Raw genomic sequence first — 19,775 nt, 5'->3', positions numbered from 1 at the left:
GAGATTAAGAATTCCTCATATCAGTGAGGTCATATGATACATGTCTTTCTCTGATTGACTTATTTTGCTCAGCGTAACACTCTCTAGTTCCATCGACGTCGTGGCAAATGGCAAGATTTCATTCCTTTTGATGGCTGCATAATATTCCATTATATATATATATATATATATATATATATATACCACCTCTTCTTTATCCATTCATCTGTTGATGGACATCTTGGCTCTTTCCACAGTTTGGCTATTGTGGACATTGCTGCTATAACCAGCGGGGTGCACATACCCTTTTGGATCCCTACATTTCTATCTTTGGGGTAAATACCCAGTAGTGCAATTGCTGGATCATATGGTAGCTCTATTTTCAACTTTTTGAAGAACTCCATACTGTTTTTGAAACTGGGTGAATTTTTATTTATTTATTTATTTATTTTGACAGGAAGTAGGTTTTATTGGTGGGCACGAATAGGGAGGGGGCAGTGCCGAGGTTCTCATGAGTGCAGAGCCCTCCATTTGTCCAACGGGCCACGATTAGGGATGTATTTGACCCCACAGCCATCTGGGATAAGCCGCTTTTCAGCCACCATGTCTTCAAATTCATCCGCATTAAACTTAGTAAAGCCCCACTTCTTGGAGATGTGGATCATCTGGCGGCCAGGGAACCTGAACTTGGCCCTGCATAGGGCCTCAATCACATGCTCCTTGTTCTGCAGCTTGGTACAGATGGACATGATGACTTGGCCAATGTGGACCCTGGCTACTGTGCCCTGGGGCTTTCCAAAAGCACCCGCATACCTGTCTGCAGCTTAGATTGGAGATAGCATGAGGTCAGACCTCAATATCCATTGGAAAGTGCTGTCTCCAAGGTCCCTTAGGGCAACCCATACAATCAGCAGGTTGCATACACTACCAAGGAGGCTACCGTTTGCAGCCATGGCACACTGGGCCCCCGTGGACAAAGAGCACAGTTGGCTTAATTGGCCGCAGATGGGTGAATTTTTAAAACTTTGATTGTTAGTAAAGGAGATAAGATTTGTGGGGATTGTAATGCTTATTAAAGAAAAATAACAATCACTAGTCTGTCTTTTAGATCAACCCCTTCTTCCAATCTATTAATTCAACCTTAGATTTTACTGCTTATAAGAGATCTTAGGTACTGTCAGGGAGATTTCCTTGAGACAGACAAGTTCCCATGAAAAACCATCGGTGAGGCATTGACTTTATTCTGGTTCTTACTGCCTTACATTGGGTTTCAGCGGGGTGACCCATTGGACAATGAGAAACTGACAAAAAGAAACTAAATAAAGTCTTGTGATTAGTATTGTTATCCTAGAAAAACTCTCCCAGCTCTAATGTTGAAACTGGACCCCAATTTAGGAGATATTGTGACAATGGCATATTAGATGCCCCAGATTAAAGTGGACTCCTTAAAACCATTTATTACTACATAAATGAAGCCTGAGTCAGCCAGAGCATGAAAACCTCACAGCCTCAGCCAGAAAGCAAGGTGGCTATGGCTGTGGTTGTTGAGTCCTTGGGTTCTCAAGGCTAAAGTAAAAGGTGCCACCAGGATGACCTTGTCACTCGATATCAGCATTAAGCATGCTGAAAACATTCGCTTGGTTGAGTTATGAGCTGCTATCATGCCAGTCAAAACTGAAAGTAACGTAAAGTCTTGTTTAATGGCATAGAACTCTCCCTCTGCGTCTGTAATACCTCCCCATGCACCCCAAATTTAGGTGTTTCAAAGTTGAAAACAGAAGTGGGGCTGATGCCAAGAGGGGAAAGCCATCACACTCATATGAGTATGCTGAAGAATTTGGTGGAGGGGTGGAACTCAAACTTTAATGGTCCTATTGTGTATGGGTGCTCAAGTTACTATCTTACCTGGACCTCTAGGGGGAAAAAAAGGTGCATGGATTGAGCTAATAGGATTTGGGCAGGGCTCATAGTGAGGCAGGGAAGCTAGTGTAAGATTGTAGAAGGGACCCTTTGGACCAATTTAATGTACTATAATTGCTGCTTCTGCATATGAAGGCATAGTAGGAATGAATTGGTTGTATACTTCTACTTCCTCATACCATAAGTAGAGATAATCTCAGTTGGGAAGAGCCACATGTAGAGAATAGTGGGACACATTCATTGCTCTCCAGTTTATCTCTTTGGACTCTCCCTGGGTAGCCTAACAGAAATAGTATAGCATTCCAAGTGGAAGAAGACAATAAGGAAAGTGGCCCATAAACGATGTTTTGCACGTAGACCTCAGACTCATCTAAGTGTCTGACACATGATTTTCAACTCTAGCATCCAGAATTGTGAGGAAATAACTAATATGTCACTTAAGTTCACCAGTGCCTGGTATTTGGTATAATAGCCCTAGAAAACTAATATAAAAATATCTGAATTCACCATAATTTAAAAACTTCCACTAATTAATCAAACAAAGGAAAGACAGGAAATAAGAATCACAGTTGATTTCCCCTCAATTTCCAAAATGGGGCAAACAAGGAGGTCTCCTAATGGCTTACCTCAGGATACCTCCTCACATATTGGTGAGTAACTGTATCTCAGAGGCTATAAGGGCCTCATTGGCTGACTCAGAAGGGTGTGGGGCTTGAGGTGTTCTGAACTGACATTCCTATCATCCCTATGATGAGGTGTGGCAAGTCATAAATTTTGAATTTTTAAAAAAGTAAAAGAGTATATTATGAAAAGAACAGAGTCAGATAAATCTGAATGGGATAAAAGTGTAACTTAAGATTCTAGGGAGCCTGAATAAGTTTGGTTTTGAACTTTTGGATTTAGATATTTCTGTACTGAGTTTGGGTCCTTCCTGATGCTCTTCAGTGAATTGCATGATATGAATAGTGTTGAAAAAGTTTGACGTGGGTATCTTTGTCCTCTTAATACTATTTTCAATCTGTTCCTGCTTCTAATCTGTTAGTGAAGCAGGATCCATTTTCTTATATCATCTTCTGAGTAAACACAACATTAAATTTCTCACCAGGTACCTCTTTCCTCAATCACCCACTGAAGGGAATAATCAGATGTATTTAGTTCCCAGCTTGATCTTCAACATTAAACCTCATTTTCCTTTCTCCTTCCCAGATTTCCTCTGTGTCTCTCACACTTCCACTCCCAGTCTTCATCCACAGCCCAATGACGGTGCATTTTAAAATTGTTTTTTACTGGTGCTCCCACTTGATTTCTGAAATTACAAATGCAAAACAAACAACCACGTGTACATGTTCCTGGTACCTACTTGCCATTACCCACACACATTTTATTTATGTCCTCAAAATAACTTTTTCTATAACAGAGATGACACCAGTATGCATGAATAACTGAAAAACATCTTAATATCATACTTAACAAACATGGGAATATTGAACTAGCAGCAATTCCCATGATAGAAATAAAGTGACTGGGTGAAACGAAGATTTGTTTTATCTAAATAGTCCTCAGTTCATTTTCTGAGAAGACAAATGGTTCTACAAAGGGCCTTAGTCTTCCAAAATTGTCTTACAAACAAATATAATATCTCTTTAGTCAACATGCAGAAGGATTTACTTGCACTTCATTTTGTGGTAGATTTTCATGGGTGTTTTTGCAGCAAGCCCCCTAACCCTTTTCATATCCCTTTGGCTTTATCTCCTGTCTAATGGGCTCAAGAAAAGGTTGGATTTCTGTAGTTTACCTAGCTTTTGTCTCACTGTTGGGCTCAGAGTGACTCCTTTCACAAGTTTCTACATTCAAATTAAATGATATTTAGAATTTATTTTAAGAGTTCATATGGAACACATGGCAAACATCATGAAATAGTGGATTTCAGTGCAACTTGTAACAAATTTTAAAGGATTGAATTTCCCACCCTTACCGCCGCCAATGTGTTCTCCCTTCACAGATAAATAGGAAGCTAGAAATCAATTGAATGGAGAGCACTTGGATAATCATCAACTACTTTGAAATTCAGCATGTACCTATAGGAAAAGGAAACAAAGAAAAGAAAAAAGCCCATGCACCAAGAAGAAAAACACAATGAGTATTAAAATGCATTACCATTACCCTAACTCCTCCTACCTATGAAATCACTTGAGGTAGAGGAGGGAGTCACCTTAATTCACTTAATTGCCAAACATCCTCCTCTTATTTTGATTCAAAACGATAGGGACAGGTCTCACTGTGACATCTGCATGTTTACACTTCAACCACCCGGGTTAAAAGGAAGCGCTTCAACAGAAACCCATAGGCAGACATGTCGACAAACACACCACCATGCCCCTCAATCTCCAGGCACAGGAAGGCTATTATTGGTTCAGCCCTGGTCACCCCATCACCATTTGGGCCAATGGCCATGGATCCTGCGCTGCCAGTTGCTTATTGGCTGCTGCCAGCGGAGGCTGGGAGCACAGCTGCTCTCATTGGATGACCCTGTCATCCAGGCATAATTGCAGGGCAGGAAGCCTTTTGTGTCAAAAGGGAAAGATGGTAGGCTACGGAGGCACAGAATCAGATAAATTTGAATGAAGTAAAGTAGGGATTTCTTTTCTTATTTTATTTATTTGTTGATTTACTTATTTGCTCATTTATTTATTTTTATTTTATTATGTTATGTTAATCACCTAAAGTAGGCCTTTCACAAGGTCGGGAGCTTGAGTAGGGCATGGTTCTAGATAGGTTGAGTTTTCTGCACGGTGTTTGGGTCCTCTTTTATTAACTGAATTAACTGAATTAGGATGAGGGGATACGTTGAGGGAATGTGAATGGGGTTTTGTATCTGCTACAGTGATTCATTTGTTGCTGTATCAACACACTCGGAAATTCTTTATAGGATACTACTCGATACAAGTGGGAGAAGGAGAATACAAAAGGCAAGTAAAATTATTGTGGACCCAGCTGTGACCGTAAGGAGTCCCGAAGACGCTGATCTGAAGGAATGGGCCACTTAGGAAAGTGATGAAATGCGACAGGGTCAAGGAAAATCATAACAGACTGTCCAAACACATATATTGAAGGGACTTGCTCACAGTAAAGTTGTTTTAAGGATGTGCGGAATGGCACAGGTCCAAACGCTAGAGTAGGTGACACTCTGGAGATTTACAGGTCTCTTGTGCCAAGTTAGGTGGCTCTGAAAAGAGCCTTTGTTTTGCGAGGTGGTCAGGCGATCCAGAGGCAGCTCATTCGCGTCTGTTGAACACGATGACAGCCTTCGTGGCCTCGGAGACAGCGTGCTTGCCAATCTCCCCGGGCAGCAGCAGACGCACGGCTTTCTGGATATCCCTGAAGGTGATGGTGGAGCACTTGGTGGAGCGGGGCAGGCGAGAGGCCTCCTTGGCGATGTGCTCGAACATGTCCTTGACGAACGAATCCATGACGCTCATGGCCTCCTGCGAGAGGCTCAAGCCCTCGTGAACATGCTTCAGAACCCTGGGGAAGTAGGTGGCGAAACTGTCGGAGCAGCAGTGGTGGAGGCGGCAGCCGTGGCGGTGGCCTCCGTGCTTCGGCTACTTCTGCTTCGGGCTCCTTGGGTCTGCTGCCGTGGGCTCCTCGGTGCCGAGGCTTTTCTCAGAAGAGGTCTCACAGCCAGGTTCAGCCATGTGGGGCTCGCCTTCCTGACAGCTCAGAAGGGCACTGGCGGCGGCTTGAGGGGTGCCAGCCCATTTATAGTGGCTGCATTTCCTGATGTCACTGGCAAGTCCTATCTGATTGGACAAAATGCAAAGACAAGAAGCGAGTCACTGAGCCAAGTCTTGTCAGATCTGATGGCTTGCCCTTGAGCTTGATATCGAAATCAGGCGGCTTCTAATTTTCTTGTGACGGCCGCCAGAAAAACGTTCAAACATTCCATGTAAACTTGTAGTTTACCTCCAGATGTCGGGTCACGGTCTCAGGGTTGTGAAATACAGAGCAACTTCAGGCTCTGTGCTGAGCTTGTACTCCGATTGGGAATCACTCCCTTTCCCCCTACCCATTCCACTACTCCCCTCCCTCTCTCTGACTCTCTTTAAAAAAAAATTTCATATTGGAAATCTGGAGGAAACTACACCTTTACATGGAATGTTTGAACATTTTTCTAGTGGCCCTCACAAGAAAATTAGAGGACGCCAGATTCCGACTCTGACTGAAGAGACAGCAAGCTCGAGGGCAAGCAGTCAGATCTGACAAGACCTGGCTCAGTGACCTGCTTCTTGGCTTTGCATGTTGTCCAGTCAGATAGGACTTGCCGGTGACGTCAGGAAATGCAGCGACTATAAATGGGCCCTCGCTGCTCAAGCTGCCGCCAGTGCCCTTCCTTCTGAGCTGTCGGGAAGGTGAGCCCCACATGGCTGAACCTGGCTGTGAGACCTCTTCTGAGGAAAGCCTACGCACTGAGGAGCCCACAGCAGCAGACTCGATGAGCCCAAAGCAGAAGCAGCCCAGGCGCGGAGGCCGCCGCCGTGGCCGTGGCCGTGGCCGCGGGTGCCGCCGCCTTGTCTGCCGCCGCCACCGCCGCCCCGACAGTTTCGCCACCTACTTCCTCAGGGTTCTGAAGCAGGTTCACCAGGGCCTGAGCCCCTTGCAGGAGGCCGTGAGCGTCATGGATTCGTTCATCAAGGACATCTTCGAACACATCGCTGACGAGGCCTCTCACCTGGCCCACTCCACCAAGTGCTCCACCATCACCACCAGGGATATCCAGACAGCCGTGCGCCCGCTGCTGCCTGGGGAGATTGCAAGCACGCTGTGTCCGAGGCTATCAAAGGCCGTCATTAGGTTCTACAGACGCAAAGGAGCTGCCTCTGGACCGCCTGACCACCTCTCAAACCAAAGGCTCTTTTCAGAGCCACCTCACTTGGCACAAAGACCTGTAACTCTCCAGACACCCACCTACTCTAGCGTTTGGACCTGTGCCATTCTGCCCGCTCTTAAAACACCTTTACCGTGAGCAAGTCCACTTTAATATATGTGTGTGGTGCAGTCTGTTATGATTTTCCTTGACCATGTCGCATTTCCTCCCATTCCTAAGTGGCCCATTCCTTCAGGTCAGTGTCTTTGGGACTCTTTACCGTCAGAGCTGGGTCTACAATAATTTTACTTGCCTTTTGTATTCTCCTTCGCCACTTGTGTTGAGTAGTATCCTATAAAGAATTTCCGAGTGTGTTGATACAGCAACAAGTGAAGCATTTTAGCAGATACAAAACTCACACTTACCCCATTCACATTCCCTCAACGTATCCCCTCATCCTAATTCAGTTAAATACATAAAAGAGGACCCAAACACCGTGCAGAAAACTCAACCTATCTAGAACCATGCCCTACTCAAGCTCCCGACCTTGTGAAAGGCCTACTGAAAGGTCTACTACATTTCCTTCAAATTTATCTGATTCTGTGCCATGGTAGCCTACCATCTTTCCCTTTTGACACAAAAGGCTTCCTGCCCTGCAATTATGCCTGGATGACAGGGTCGTTCAATGAGAGCAGCTGTGCTCCCAGCCTCCGCTGGCAGCAGCCATTAAGCAACTGGCAGCACTGGATCCACGGCCATTGGCCCAAAGGGTGGTGGGGTGACCAGGGCTGGAACAATAATAGCCTTCCTGTGCCTGGAGATTGAGGGGCAAGGTAGTGTGATCGTCGACATGTCTGCCTGTGGGTTTCTGTTGACGCGCTTCCTTTTAACCAGGGTGGTGGAAGTGTAAACATGCAGATGTCACAGTGGGACCTGTCCCTATCATTTTGCATCAAAATAAGAGGAGGCTGCTTGGCAATTAAGGGAACTAAGTTGACTCCTTCCTCTACCTCAAGTGATTTGATGGGTAGGAGGATGAAGGGTAATGGTAATGCACTTTAACACTCATTGTGTTTTTCTTCTTGGTGCATGGGCTTTTTTCCTTTCTTTGTTTCCTTTTCCTATAAGTACATGCTGAAATTCAAAGTGGTTGGTGATCATCCAAGTGCTTTCCATTTAATTGATTTCCAGCTTCCTATATATCTGTGAAGGGAGAACACAGTGTAGGGATGGGGTGGGGGGGCTTCCATCCTTTGAAATTTGTTACAAGTTGCACGAAAATGCACAATTTTGTTAGGTTTGCCATGTGTTCCCTGTGAACTCTTAAAAAAAATTCTAAATAACCTTTGATTTGGATGTAGAAGCCTGTGAATGGTGTCATTCTGAGCCAAACAGTGAGACAAAAGCTAGGTAAACTACAGCAATCCAACCTTTTCTTGAGCCCATTAGACGAGAGATAAAGCCAAAAGGATATGGAAAGGGATGGGGGACTTGCTGCATAAATACCCAAGGAAAGCTACGAGAAAATGAAGTGCCAGTAAATCCCTGTGGGTGGTCCTTAGAAATGGCCATTTACATGGGGAACTGAATTTTTGAAGCCAAAAGCTCTTTTCAGAGCCATATGCCTTTTCAGAGAAAGGACTGTGGACCATTTAGAAAAATAAAATCCTGTTTCACGAAGTCACTTAATTTCTATCATGCTGATTGCTGCTGGATCAAAAGGCCCTTTTTGTCCACATGACTTACAGTGGTTTTTCAAAGTTATTCATGCACATTGGTCTCATACATACCATGTTATTTAAAAAGTCATTTTAAGACTGCGAATCCAGAGGAGCTTGGGAAGATGGCAGAGTAGGAGGAGCCTGAGCTCACCCCGTCCCACATTTAAAACTAGATATCATCCAGAAAATTAAATAAACCAGAGAGCACCCCAAGGACTGGAAGAACAAATCCCACAACTAAATATAGGGAGGAAGCTGCATCTGAAAGGTTAGGAAGGTCAGAAACGTGGAGGGAGGCTGCCCGCAGGAAGGAGAGAGCTGGGCATGGGTAGAGGGAAGAGAAATGGGCCCTCGCACTAGGGAGCTCACACGGGGGAGGCTAATACCCATACTTTTTGGCTGTGAAAACCAGAAGGGCTGAATACCGTGAGTTTGTATAACCAGTGGGACTTGGTGCCTGGAGCTTTGAAAGTCAGCTGACTCCACACTGGGCAAGCCAGGAGGGTGAGTGACAGCTGGGTCACCATCCTTAAAGAGAGAGCAGCCTGTGTGGAGGGGCGACATAATAATGGCAGTTTGCACCATGCCAGGGGCAAATGGGAGACGGAACTGTTCATACTGATTTTGGAGTGTGGTTTGGGACCTCTCTGAAGAGGGAGGAGCTGCAGGGGCCATTTTCCTCCCCTGCCCCCTAGCATAAACACGGCGCCATCTGAGCACTGCACAGACACTTGTTACCTAACCTGCTAGCAGTGTGCCATGCCCACCAGTTCTCCTGAGGACTTGCCCACTCCAGGCCTACCGGGCTCAGCCGTGGGTTCAGGGCAAATTTTGTTAAAGCGGTGCATACCCCACCCAGCTGCCGGGTGCACAGCTGCTTCCCTGCTCTGCTGCTGAACTATGCCCAGCTCTCATGCCTCACCCAGCCTTGCACCCACAGCCACCATTCTGGGCATGGCCCAGCTGCACCCAGCCATTGCCTCGAGCAACACCCAGCCTCATGCCCCTGGCCAACCCCAGGCACAGACCCAGCCGCCACAGCGCTTGGGGGAATCCAGCATAGGACTGGTGGCCCAATGCAAATTTTACTCCCAAGTTCCCTGGTGGGCACATGTCCCCTGTCCCCAGAGCTGGCCTGCCTGGGTCCCAGTAACACTACAGAGAAGCAGCACATCCTGCCGCAGACAGAGAGTCAGTGCAGATGACTGCACTGAAAGGAAAGTGACTCAGACACAACAGCAGGGCATAAGCAACACACATAGGATATTCTCCTAAAGTGCCAGGTTCTGGTGAACAGGGGACACTGCACTGCATGGCACTCTGGGACTCCTTCTTTCTAAAGTCACTACTTTCAAGAGCAGAAGACGTAGCTGGACTTTTGTAACACGCAGGAACAGATACAGAGAGGAAGACAAAACGAGGAGATCGAGAACTTTATCCCATATGAAAGAAGGGGACAAGGCGATGGCCAGAGATCTAAGCAAAACAGAGGTAAGTAACAGGCCTGATAGAGAATTTAAAGCAATGATCAGTAAGGATACTCACTGTACTTAGGAAAAGAGTGGAAGACATGAGTGAGACACATGATAAGGACTAACAGAGAGATAAGGAGTAAGATAGCAGAGATAAAGGGCTCAGTAAATGAAATGAGAAACAGGTTTGATGGAGTGAACAGCAGGATGGAAGAAGCAGAGGAATGAATTGGTGACCTAGAAGACAGAGTAATGGAAAGGAATCAAGCTGAACAACAGAGATAAAAAGGAACTATGCAAAACGAGAATAGACTTAGGGACCCCAGGGACTCCATCAAGTGTAATGACATTCACATTATAGGAGTCCTAGAAGAAGAAGTGAGAGAAAAGGAGCAGAGCATTTATTTGAAGAAATAATAGCTGAGACATTCCCTAACCTGGGGAAGGAGGCAGACATCCAGATTCACGAGGCACAGAGAACTCTCATTAAAATCAACAGAAACAGACCCACGCCAAGACATATGTAATTAAGTTGGCAAAATATAGTGATAAAGGAAAATTTGAAAAGCAGAAAGACAAAAGAAGACAGTATTTACAAGGGAAAACCGAAACCCGTAAGGCTAGCAGGAGACGTTGCAAGGGAAAGTTTGCAAGCCGGAAGTGAGTGGCATGATATATGCAGAGTGCTGAAAGGGAAGAACCTACAGCCAAGAAGACTCTAACCGGCACGGCTACCATTGAGAATAGAAGGAGAGGTAGAGAGTTTCCCAGACAAACCCAAACTAAAGGAGTTTGTGACCACTAAACCAGCCCTGCAAGAAATATTAAAGGAGACTCTTTGAGTGGAAAGGAGAGACGAAAAGAGACAGTATAAAGGTAGAAAAAACACAAAAGCATGAAAATTTGAGTATTTTTGTAAAAAGTCAGTCAAGGAATTCACAAAATAAAAGGATTTAAAATGTAGCAACATAGGGGCGCCTGGGTGGCTCAGTCGGTTGAGCGTCTGACTCTTGATTTCAGCTCAGGTCATGATCTTAGGGGTGTGGGATCGAGCCCCACGTTGGGCTCCATGGCCAGTGTGGAACCCGCTTATGATTCTCTCTCTCCTCCTCATTCTTCCCCTCCCCACTCTCTCCTCCTCTAAGAAAAATAAAACTAAAAATAAATAAAAACTAAATTGTAACAACATATACCTAAAACATGGGGAGGAGAGGAGTCAAGAATGGGTTCAAACATGGGTGCCTGGGTGGCTCAGTCGTTAAGCATCTGCCTTCAGCTCAGGTCATGATCCCAGGGTCCTGGGATCGAGTCCCACATCGGGCTCCCTGCTAGTGGGAAGCCTGCTTCTCCCTCTCCCACTGCCCCTGCTTGTGCTCCTGCTCTTGCTGTCTCTCTCTGTCAAATAAATAAATAAACTCTTAAAAAAATTAAAAAAAAAAGAATGGGTTCAAACTTAAGGGACCATCAACTAAATATAGATTGCTATATACAGAAGAGGTTATATACAAACTTAACGGTAACCACAAATCAAAAACCACTAAGAAACAGGCAAAGAATAAGGGGAAAGGAATCCAAATACATCATTAAAGAAAATCAGCAAAACACAAAAGAGAGAAAGACAAGAAAAGAGCAGAGAAAAACTTCAGAAACAACCACAAATCAGGTAATAAAATGGCAATAAATACATATCTATCAATAATTACTTTGAATGTACATGGACTCAATGCTCCAATCCCAAAAGACATAGGGCGACAGGATGGATTAAAAAAAAAAAAGACTCATCTATATGCTTCCTATAAGAGTCTCATATTAGACCTAAAAACACATGCAGTTGGAAAGTGAGGGGATGGAGAAACATCCATCATGCACATGGATGTCAAGATAAAGCTGGAGTAGCAATACTTCTATCAAACAAACTAAACTTCACAGTTTCACTCATCTGTGGAACATAAGGAATAGCATGGAGGACATTATCGAAAGGAAAGGATGACTGAAGGAGGGGAATCAGAGGGGGAGACGAACCGTGAGGGACTATGGACACTGGGAAACAATCTGAGGGTTTCAGAGGTGGAGGGGGGTGGGGGATGGGGGAGCCGGGTGATGGGTATTAAGGAAAGCACGTGTTGTGTTGAGCAATGGGTGTTATATGCAAATAATGAATCATGAACACTACATCAAAAACTACTGAGGTACTGTATGGTGACTATCATAGCACAATTAAAAAAAAGAAGCCTGCAACAAGAGACAAAGAGGACACCATATAATAATAAAGAGGACACTGCAATACGAAGATATAACAATTGTAAATATTTATGCACCCAACATGGGAGCACCCAAATGCATAAAACAGTGAATAACAAGCACAAAGGAACTAATCGATATTAATACAATAGTAATACGGGACTTTTTTTTTTAAAAGATTTTATTTATTTATTTGAGAGAGAGACAGAATGAGAGATAGAAAGCACGAGAGGGAAGAGGTTCAGAGGGAGAAGCAGACTCCCTGCTGAGCAGGAAGCCCGATGTGGGACTCGATCCCGGAACTCCAGGATCATGACCTGAGCCGAAGGCAGTCGCTTAACCAACTGAGCCACCCAGGCAACCAGTAGTAGGGGACTTTAACGCCTGACTTACATCGATGGACAGGTGATCTAAACAGAATATCAACAAGAAAAGAAAGGCTTTGAATGACACACTGGACAGACAGGTTTTACAGATATATTCAGAACATTCCATCCTAAAGCAGCAGAATACACATTCTTTTCAAGTACACAGGGAACATTTTCCAGAATAGATCACATCTTAGCCCACAAAGCCAGCCTCAACAAATTCAAGAAGTCAAAGTCATACCCTGCATCTTTTCTGACCACAACTCTATGAAACTAGAAGTCCACCACAAGAAAATACCTGGAAAGACCACAGATACGGGGAGGTTAAATAACATGCTACTATACAATGAATGGTTCAACCAGGAAATAAAAGAGGAAATTAAAAAGGTACATGGAAACACATGAAAATGAAAACCTAATGTTCCAATACCTCTGGGATGCAGCAAAAGCAGTTCAAAGAGGGAAGTGTATAGCAATTACAGGCCTACCTCAAGAAGCAAGAAAAATCTCAAATAAAACCTAAACGAGCTAGAAAAAGAACAACAAACAAAACTTAAAACCAGCAGAAGGAAGGACATAATAAAGATAAGAGCAGAAATAAATGATACAGAAACAAAGAAAACAATAGAACCGATCAATGAAACCAGGAGCTGTTTATTTGGGGTGGCGGGAAACCAGTAAAATTGCCAAACCTCTTGCCAGACTTATCAAGAGAAAAGGAGAAAGGACCCAAATAGATAAAAGCACACATGAGAGAGGAGAAATAACAACCAACACCACAGAAATACAAACAATTATAAGAGAATATTATGAAAAACTGTGCCAACAAATTGAATGACCTAGAAGAAATGGCTAAATTCCGAGGGAAACATATAAACTACCAAAACTGAAACGGGAAGAAGTGGAAACTTTGAACCGATCAATAACCAGCAAAGAAATTGGATGAGTAATCAAAAAACTCCCAACAAACACAAGTCCAGGACCAGATGGCTTCACAGGTGAATTCTACCAAACATTTCAAGAAGACTTAATACCTATTCTTCTCAAACTACTCCAAAAAATAGAAAAGGAAGGAAAACTTCGAAATTCATTCTATGAGTTCAACATTATCCTGATACCAAAACCAGATAAAGACACCACTAAAAAAGAGCATTCCAGGCCAGTATCCCACATCCCTGCTGTGCGTAGACGCACAAATTCCTCCATAAAATACTAGCAAACCGAATCCAACAACTCATCCAAAAAAATCATTCACCACAATCAAGTGGGATTTATTCTCGGGTGGCAAGGGTGGCTCGATATTTGCAAATCGATCAACATGATACATCACATCAATAAGACAAAGGATAGGAAACCTATGATCATTTCGATAGATGCAGAAGAAGCATTTGGCAAAGTACAACGTACACTCATGATAAAAACCCTCAACAAAAGTAGGTTTAGAGGGAACATTCCTCAACATAAGAAAAGCCATAAAAACCCAGAGCTCAGGGCGCCAGGGTGGCTCATTCCGTTAAGCGTCTGCCTTCGGCTCAGTTCATGATCCCAGGCTCCTGGGATCGAGTCCCGCATTGGGCTCCCTGCTCTGCAGGGAGCCTGCTTCTCCCTCTGCCTCTGCCTTCTCTCTCGCTCTGTCTCTCATGAATAAATAAATAAAATCTTAAAAAAAATACCCACAGCTACCATGAAAAAAACCCACAGCTATGAAAAATCCATGCTAGCATGACCCTCAATGCAGAGCAACTGAGAGCTTTCCCCCCAAGGTCAGGAACAAGACAAGGATGTCCACTCTCACCACTTTTACTCCACATAGTACTGGAAGTCCTAGCCACAGCAATCAGACCACGAAAAGAAATAAAAGGCATCCAAATTGGCAAGGAAGACGTCAAACTTTCACTATTTGCAGATAAATGACATTGGGAGGAAATAATGTTTCTGCGCTTGAGATGTCTCCCTATCCTCTTGCCTCCTCGTTCTGCAAACAGGACTGAAAACAAAAAAAAAACAAACAAAATATGACATGAAACGTGAAAAACACTACAAAACCCACATAACTTATACTTTACCTCTTCCGGAAAGAGTTTCCTGACTAGCCCCTGGGCTGGGTTCGATGCCCTTCCTCTGGGCTCCCGAAATAAACTGAGCACGTCTCTGTCATAGCATTTAATATATTATATCTCTGTGACCAAAGTATCTGCCTCCCCCCTCTAGACTCTAACCAGTTTATGGGCTCTCAGCTTATCCTTCTGTGATTTCGCGGCACCTAGCAGTGCCTGACGTAGTAGGTACTCAGCAAATGTTTGTTGCATAAATGAATAGATGAATGCAGGCTGTGCTGTAAACCCGAACATGAGATTTCCTGACCCTTCTTGGGGATAGCCTGGCTAAACTATGGTGGGTGGAGAGCTGAAAATTACTTGAAAGTGCCGATTCCAGGTTTTCCTTTGTTTTTCCCCGATCTTAAGGGAAAAGGGGATGTTTATCTTGTTGCAGGGAACGACAAAATGTACTATCCCAAGTTGTACAGTTTAGATAGATGACCTCCCCCAGATTTGACAGTTTTATTGCATTTCTTCCAGTGGATTTTCCTCCCTTCTGGGAAGTTAGGTGGGGAGGGAGGGCATGATAACGTCCCTCATGGATCTCTAAAGCCCTATGAGGTAAGGACTGGCTAGATCCCCGATGGACAAAGAATAAACCTAGGACTAGAAAGTTGAGTCAATTGCCATGTGTCACACAGTTCAGGAAGCAGGTAAGCCAGGATTAGACCTCTGTTCTACCTAACACGCAGCCTAGCTTCTTCCTGCTTGCTGCTTCCCGGACTGGGGTGGGGGCTGGAGGGGTCCTGTGAATGGAAGCAGGTAGTGTAGTTGGATGCTGCTGTGGCAGGCCAGTTGAGGCAGGGGGAGAGCCTGGATATCCCGGGCTCCCTCGCTGAGGCTGCCAGCATCCTAATCCCTGGGAGGCAGGGCAGGGATAGAGCTGGAAACCCTGGAGCTCAGCCAGAGAAGGGCTTTTCCCTCTGACCCGAGTGAGGCCTCTGGAAGATGTGACGGGACCAAAGACACAGCTCGTGGACCCCTGAAGCACTTACCCGTAGGAGGCCTAGCTCTACTAGATCTAGGTGAAGCCTGGCTGAGCACAGTCCCATGGCCCTGAAGTGCTCAGGCCGCGGGCTGGAGGTTTAGGACTCAGACTGTGTTTTAGCCTCAGATTACCAGCCTCCGAGCCTGCTGTGAGAGGTCATAGCCACGGGTTCCCAGGTCAGTCTGAAGTCCTACCAGATTTGAGGTCTGCTGAATTAAATGGCCTATCCCCTCTGCTTTGCCCATCCTCTCCCCTGATGCCAGAGTGCAGCAGAGCTTATCTCCACACCTAATCATAGGTCCCATGATCGGTATTCTATTGGAGTGAAATGCTCAGCCTTGACTCCAAGGGAATTCAAAACTTTCTGGGTTAATAAGCCTCTTCAAAGGAGGCTCATTTGACACCTGCTTATTCACCTCCTCCGCTGCTAATTTTTGGGATCTTGGAGCCACTGTGGAATTCCCTGTGCCTTAGCTTGACCCATCACTCCCCGCCCTCCTTTTTCCTGTCCAAGAGGGACCTTACCTGGGCTTGGGGACCCTCTGAATCCTAAATCTTTACTACCTATAGGTTTTTCTCAAGCAAGCCTCCCTCTACTAAGGAAAAGTAAAGGTGCAGGCACTCCTATTCTGGCCTCTACTTCTGTGCATCCTCCCGTCCCCACATTCACAGGCATTCACTGGACCCAGTCTAGCACAGGAGTCAAAGCTGGATTTGATTCCTGGCTAGGCCACGCATTAGGTAGGTGAGCTGGGGTAGTGGATAACCCAACCTCTCTGGGGCTCCCTCTTCTCAGCAGAAGGAATTATGCCTGCCTGTCCTGTAAGGAAAATATGGGGGCAAAGGGTAAAGACTGGACCTGTGTGTAAAACAGACACAGGAGAGTGCCTGCCGCGTAGAGTCTTCCAGAGCTCAATTTAAAAAAAAAAATAAAAAGGTTCTTATGGAGATTTGTGTAGTGCTAGATCCTGGAAGGTGAGGAAGGGTAGGATGCGGCCCCCTAACTTCTGCGACATTGCAATTGAACAGAGACCTACCACAGGCATACTCCCAAATGACTACCAATAGAAAGCTGCATCTGATCAAGACCAGGATGCACACATTGTGGGGGGTTCAACGCGTATGAAGAGAAGGAGCAGGGAACTCACCATAGGCCTGTACCAGACACTGCACCTGGCATGCGACATCTGTTCCCTCGTTCAGTCCTAATCATGGCCCTTCCGGAGGGGCATTATAAAGAATACACCCGCTTTTGCAGTTGGAGGTACTGAGGCTCAGGGAGGGAGAAGTCACTGTAGGCTGGGATGGTCAGGTCGTCTTCACAGAGGAGGTAGGATCTGAGCCAAGACTTGCAAGGTGAATGGCACTTGGATAGGGAGAGGGTGAGTGGGAGAGGGTGAGTGGGAGTGAGGAGGAACAGCTTGCCAACAAAAGCCTGAGTCAGCAATGCCCAAAGCTAGCAAGGTAACAAGGCACTTTCCAATTGCTCCCTAGCATGTCTTCTGCGAGAGGCTCAGGCCCTTGTGAACATGCCTCAGAACCCTGGGGATGTAGGTGGTGAAACTGTACCGGGGGTGGGGGGGTGGTGTTGGTGAGAGGGTGGTTGTGGCAGCAGCGGCGGCAGCACTGGCACGTGGGCTGCTTCTGCTTTGGGCTGTTCAGGTCGGCTGCCGTGGGATCCTCCGTCTGTGCCCAGGCGTTCCTAAGAAAAGGTCTCACAGCCAGCCTCAGCCATATGGGGCTCGCCTTCCCGACAGCTCGAAAGGAAGGACAATGGCGGCGGCTGAGGGGCACTGGCCCATATATAGTCGCTGCATTTCCTGATGTCACGGGCAACCTCCACATCTGAATGGACAAAGTGCAAAACAGTGAAGTATGTCGCTATGTCAGGCCATGTCACATGTGCATTTGATTGCACACCCTTCTGCATCCCATCAACCAATCACGGTGGGATTCTGGCATCTTCTAAACTTCGTGTTGCCTCTATCAGAAACATGCCACATAGTTATAGGTCATCTGGACCACAAACTGATTCATGCCTGCCATATGGAACAACAAATTCTACCTCTTTTTAGAGTGGCTGAACATTAATTGAGGTTTTAACAATATTCCTACAGATTAAGTCCTCCTAAACAAGGACATAATCCAAAAGCAGGCCACTGTCAGTAGTATCAATAACCCAAACTGTATCTAGTAAAGGCTTATTATCAGATATAAACTATTAAAATATGTTTAACCTATATAAGTAAGTGATAAGATACATAAAACTTGAGGAAGAAATATCTACTTATGAAAGCAAAGTATTTTGAAGAAACCATTATGTTCTAGAACAGAATCTCATAACCACTGGAATAAAAGATTGAAGAAGTTCTGGACAGCATATAGGATACAGCTGGATAGAGAATTGGTGAATTAGAACAGGTGGAAGAGATTGTGCAGAACACTTTATAGAGAGACAAAGAGAAAGAAAGGTTTAAAGAGAGCCCAAGAGACTTATGAAATGGACTAAGAAGTTATAAAGTACATGTCCTAGGCATCCCAGAAGCAACACACTGGGTGAATTTTCGAAAAGGTCATACAGATAAAAGTCATCCGTCACATTGGCTGATTTATGCCTACACCATTTTCATTTTAAGATGTCACCCAAAGCAACCAAATTGTAATGATTTCAGTTTCAGGTCCCAGAGAGAGTGTGAGTCCCATAAGTAGAGTTCTCACTGTCAAGAGAATGACTCTATCATGGCCCACGGCTGGGCCATTTTCTTTCCTCCTAGCATCTACCGTTTTCTCTGAGCCACCGTGGTTTGAGCAGGAACTGTCTCACATGGGCAGCAAGTGCTCTTGGAAATCATGTGACATAACTGACCAACCAGTGCCTCCAGTTCTGATAAAAACATGAATCAGAAAACAAGACAGCAATGTCCACAATAGCCAAACTGTGGAAAGAACTGAGATGTCCATCAGCAGATGAATGGTAAAGAAGATGTGGTATATCTATCTATATCTATCTATCTATTTATACACACACACACACACACACATACACACACACACAATGGAATATTACTCAGCCATCAGAAAGGATTACTACTTACCATTTACATCGATGTGGATGGAACTGGAGGGTATTATGCTGAGTGAAATAAGTTAATAAGCATACATACGTTAATCAAAGAAAGTTAATTATCATAGGGCTTCATTCGTAGGTGGAATATGAGAAACAGCGCAGGGGACCATTGGGGACGGGAGGGAAAACTGAATTGGAACTCATCAGAGAGGGTAAAAAACCATGAGAGACTCTTAACTATAGGAAACAAACTGAGGGTTGCTGGAGTGGAGGTGGATGGGGGATTGGGGTAATTGGGTGATGGGCATTAAGGAGGGCACGTGATGTGATGAGCCCTGGGTGTTATACGCAACTGATAAATAATTGAACACGACATCTGAAACTTATGATGTACTATAAGGTGGCTAATACAATTTTAATTAAAAATTCACTCCCCTTCAAAAAAAAAAAAAAAGAAAAAATCCAAACAAGGATATGGTCAAACCATTTGCTTCAAAGTCAGAATTCAAATACAAAAAGAGATCCTTGTAAAATCATTAAAAATACTTAAATATTTTCCTAAATTTAAAATTGTTTTCTTTATTTAAAATTAGTTTCAGAGGTAGAATTTAGTGATTCATCAGTTGCATATTACATCCAGTGCCCTCCAATGTCCATCACCCAATTATCTTCCCCCCCCACCACCCTTCTAGCAACCCTCAGTTTGTTTCCTAGAGTTCAGCGTCTCTTATGGTTTGCCTCCCTCTCAATTTTCATCTTCTTTTATTTTTCCTCCCCTTTCCCTCTGTTCAACATTTTGTTTCTTAAATTCCACATAAGAGTGAAATCCTATGGTAGTTGTCTTTCTTTGACTGACTTATTCCGCTTAGCTTAATACCCTCTAGTTCTTAAATAAAATCTTTAAAAGGGGGGGTGGGGCGTGCCTGGGTGGCTCAGTTGGTTAGGCGTCTGCCTTCGGCTCAGGTCACGATCCCAGCGTCCTGGGATCGAGCCCCATATCAGGCTCCCTGCTCAGCCAGGAGTCTGCTTCTCCCTCTCCCTCTGCCACTCTCCCTC

The 19,775-nt window shown here is 44.8% G+C and overlaps 1 protein-coding gene, 1 non-coding gene and 1 pseudogene across 2 annotated transcripts; 1 reads left to right on the top strand and 2 right to left on the bottom strand.

Moving 5' to 3' along the window:
* Nucleotides 1–850: 850 nt before the first annotated feature.
* LOC113931664 lies at nucleotides 851–984 on the bottom strand. Its single transcript, XR_003522817.1, has one exon. It is a non-coding gene; the product is annotated as a small nucleolar RNA SNORA70 (small nucleolar RNA).
* Nucleotides 985–5,174: 4,190 nt separating this feature from the next.
* LOC113930720 lies at nucleotides 5,175–5,594 on the bottom strand (annotated as a pseudogene).
* Nucleotides 5,595–6,319: 725 nt separating this feature from the next.
* Nucleotides 6,320–6,922, top strand: LOC113930467 (late histone H2B.2.1-like). The gene has a single exon (XM_027607617.1). It carries the CDS (start codon nucleotides 6,320–6,322, stop codon nucleotides 6,920–6,922), a length of 603 nt encoding a protein of 200 aa, XP_027463418.1.
* Nucleotides 6,923–19,775: the final 12,853 nt, after the last annotated feature.

This window comes from Zalophus californianus, chromosome X (assembly GCF_009762305.2).
Source record: "Zalophus californianus isolate mZalCal1 chromosome X, mZalCal1.pri.v2, whole genome shotgun sequence".
NCBI lineage: Eukaryota > Metazoa > Chordata > Mammalia > Carnivora > Otariidae > Zalophus > Zalophus californianus.
This window is presented reverse-complemented; position numbering and strand designations above follow the sequence as displayed.

What these genes read in the sequence shown, in the direction of transcription:
- LOC113930467 (XM_027607617.1), top strand. Translation starts at nt 6,320, where the DNA reads ATGGCTGAACCTGGCTGTGAGACCTCTTCTGAGGAAAGCCTACGCACT.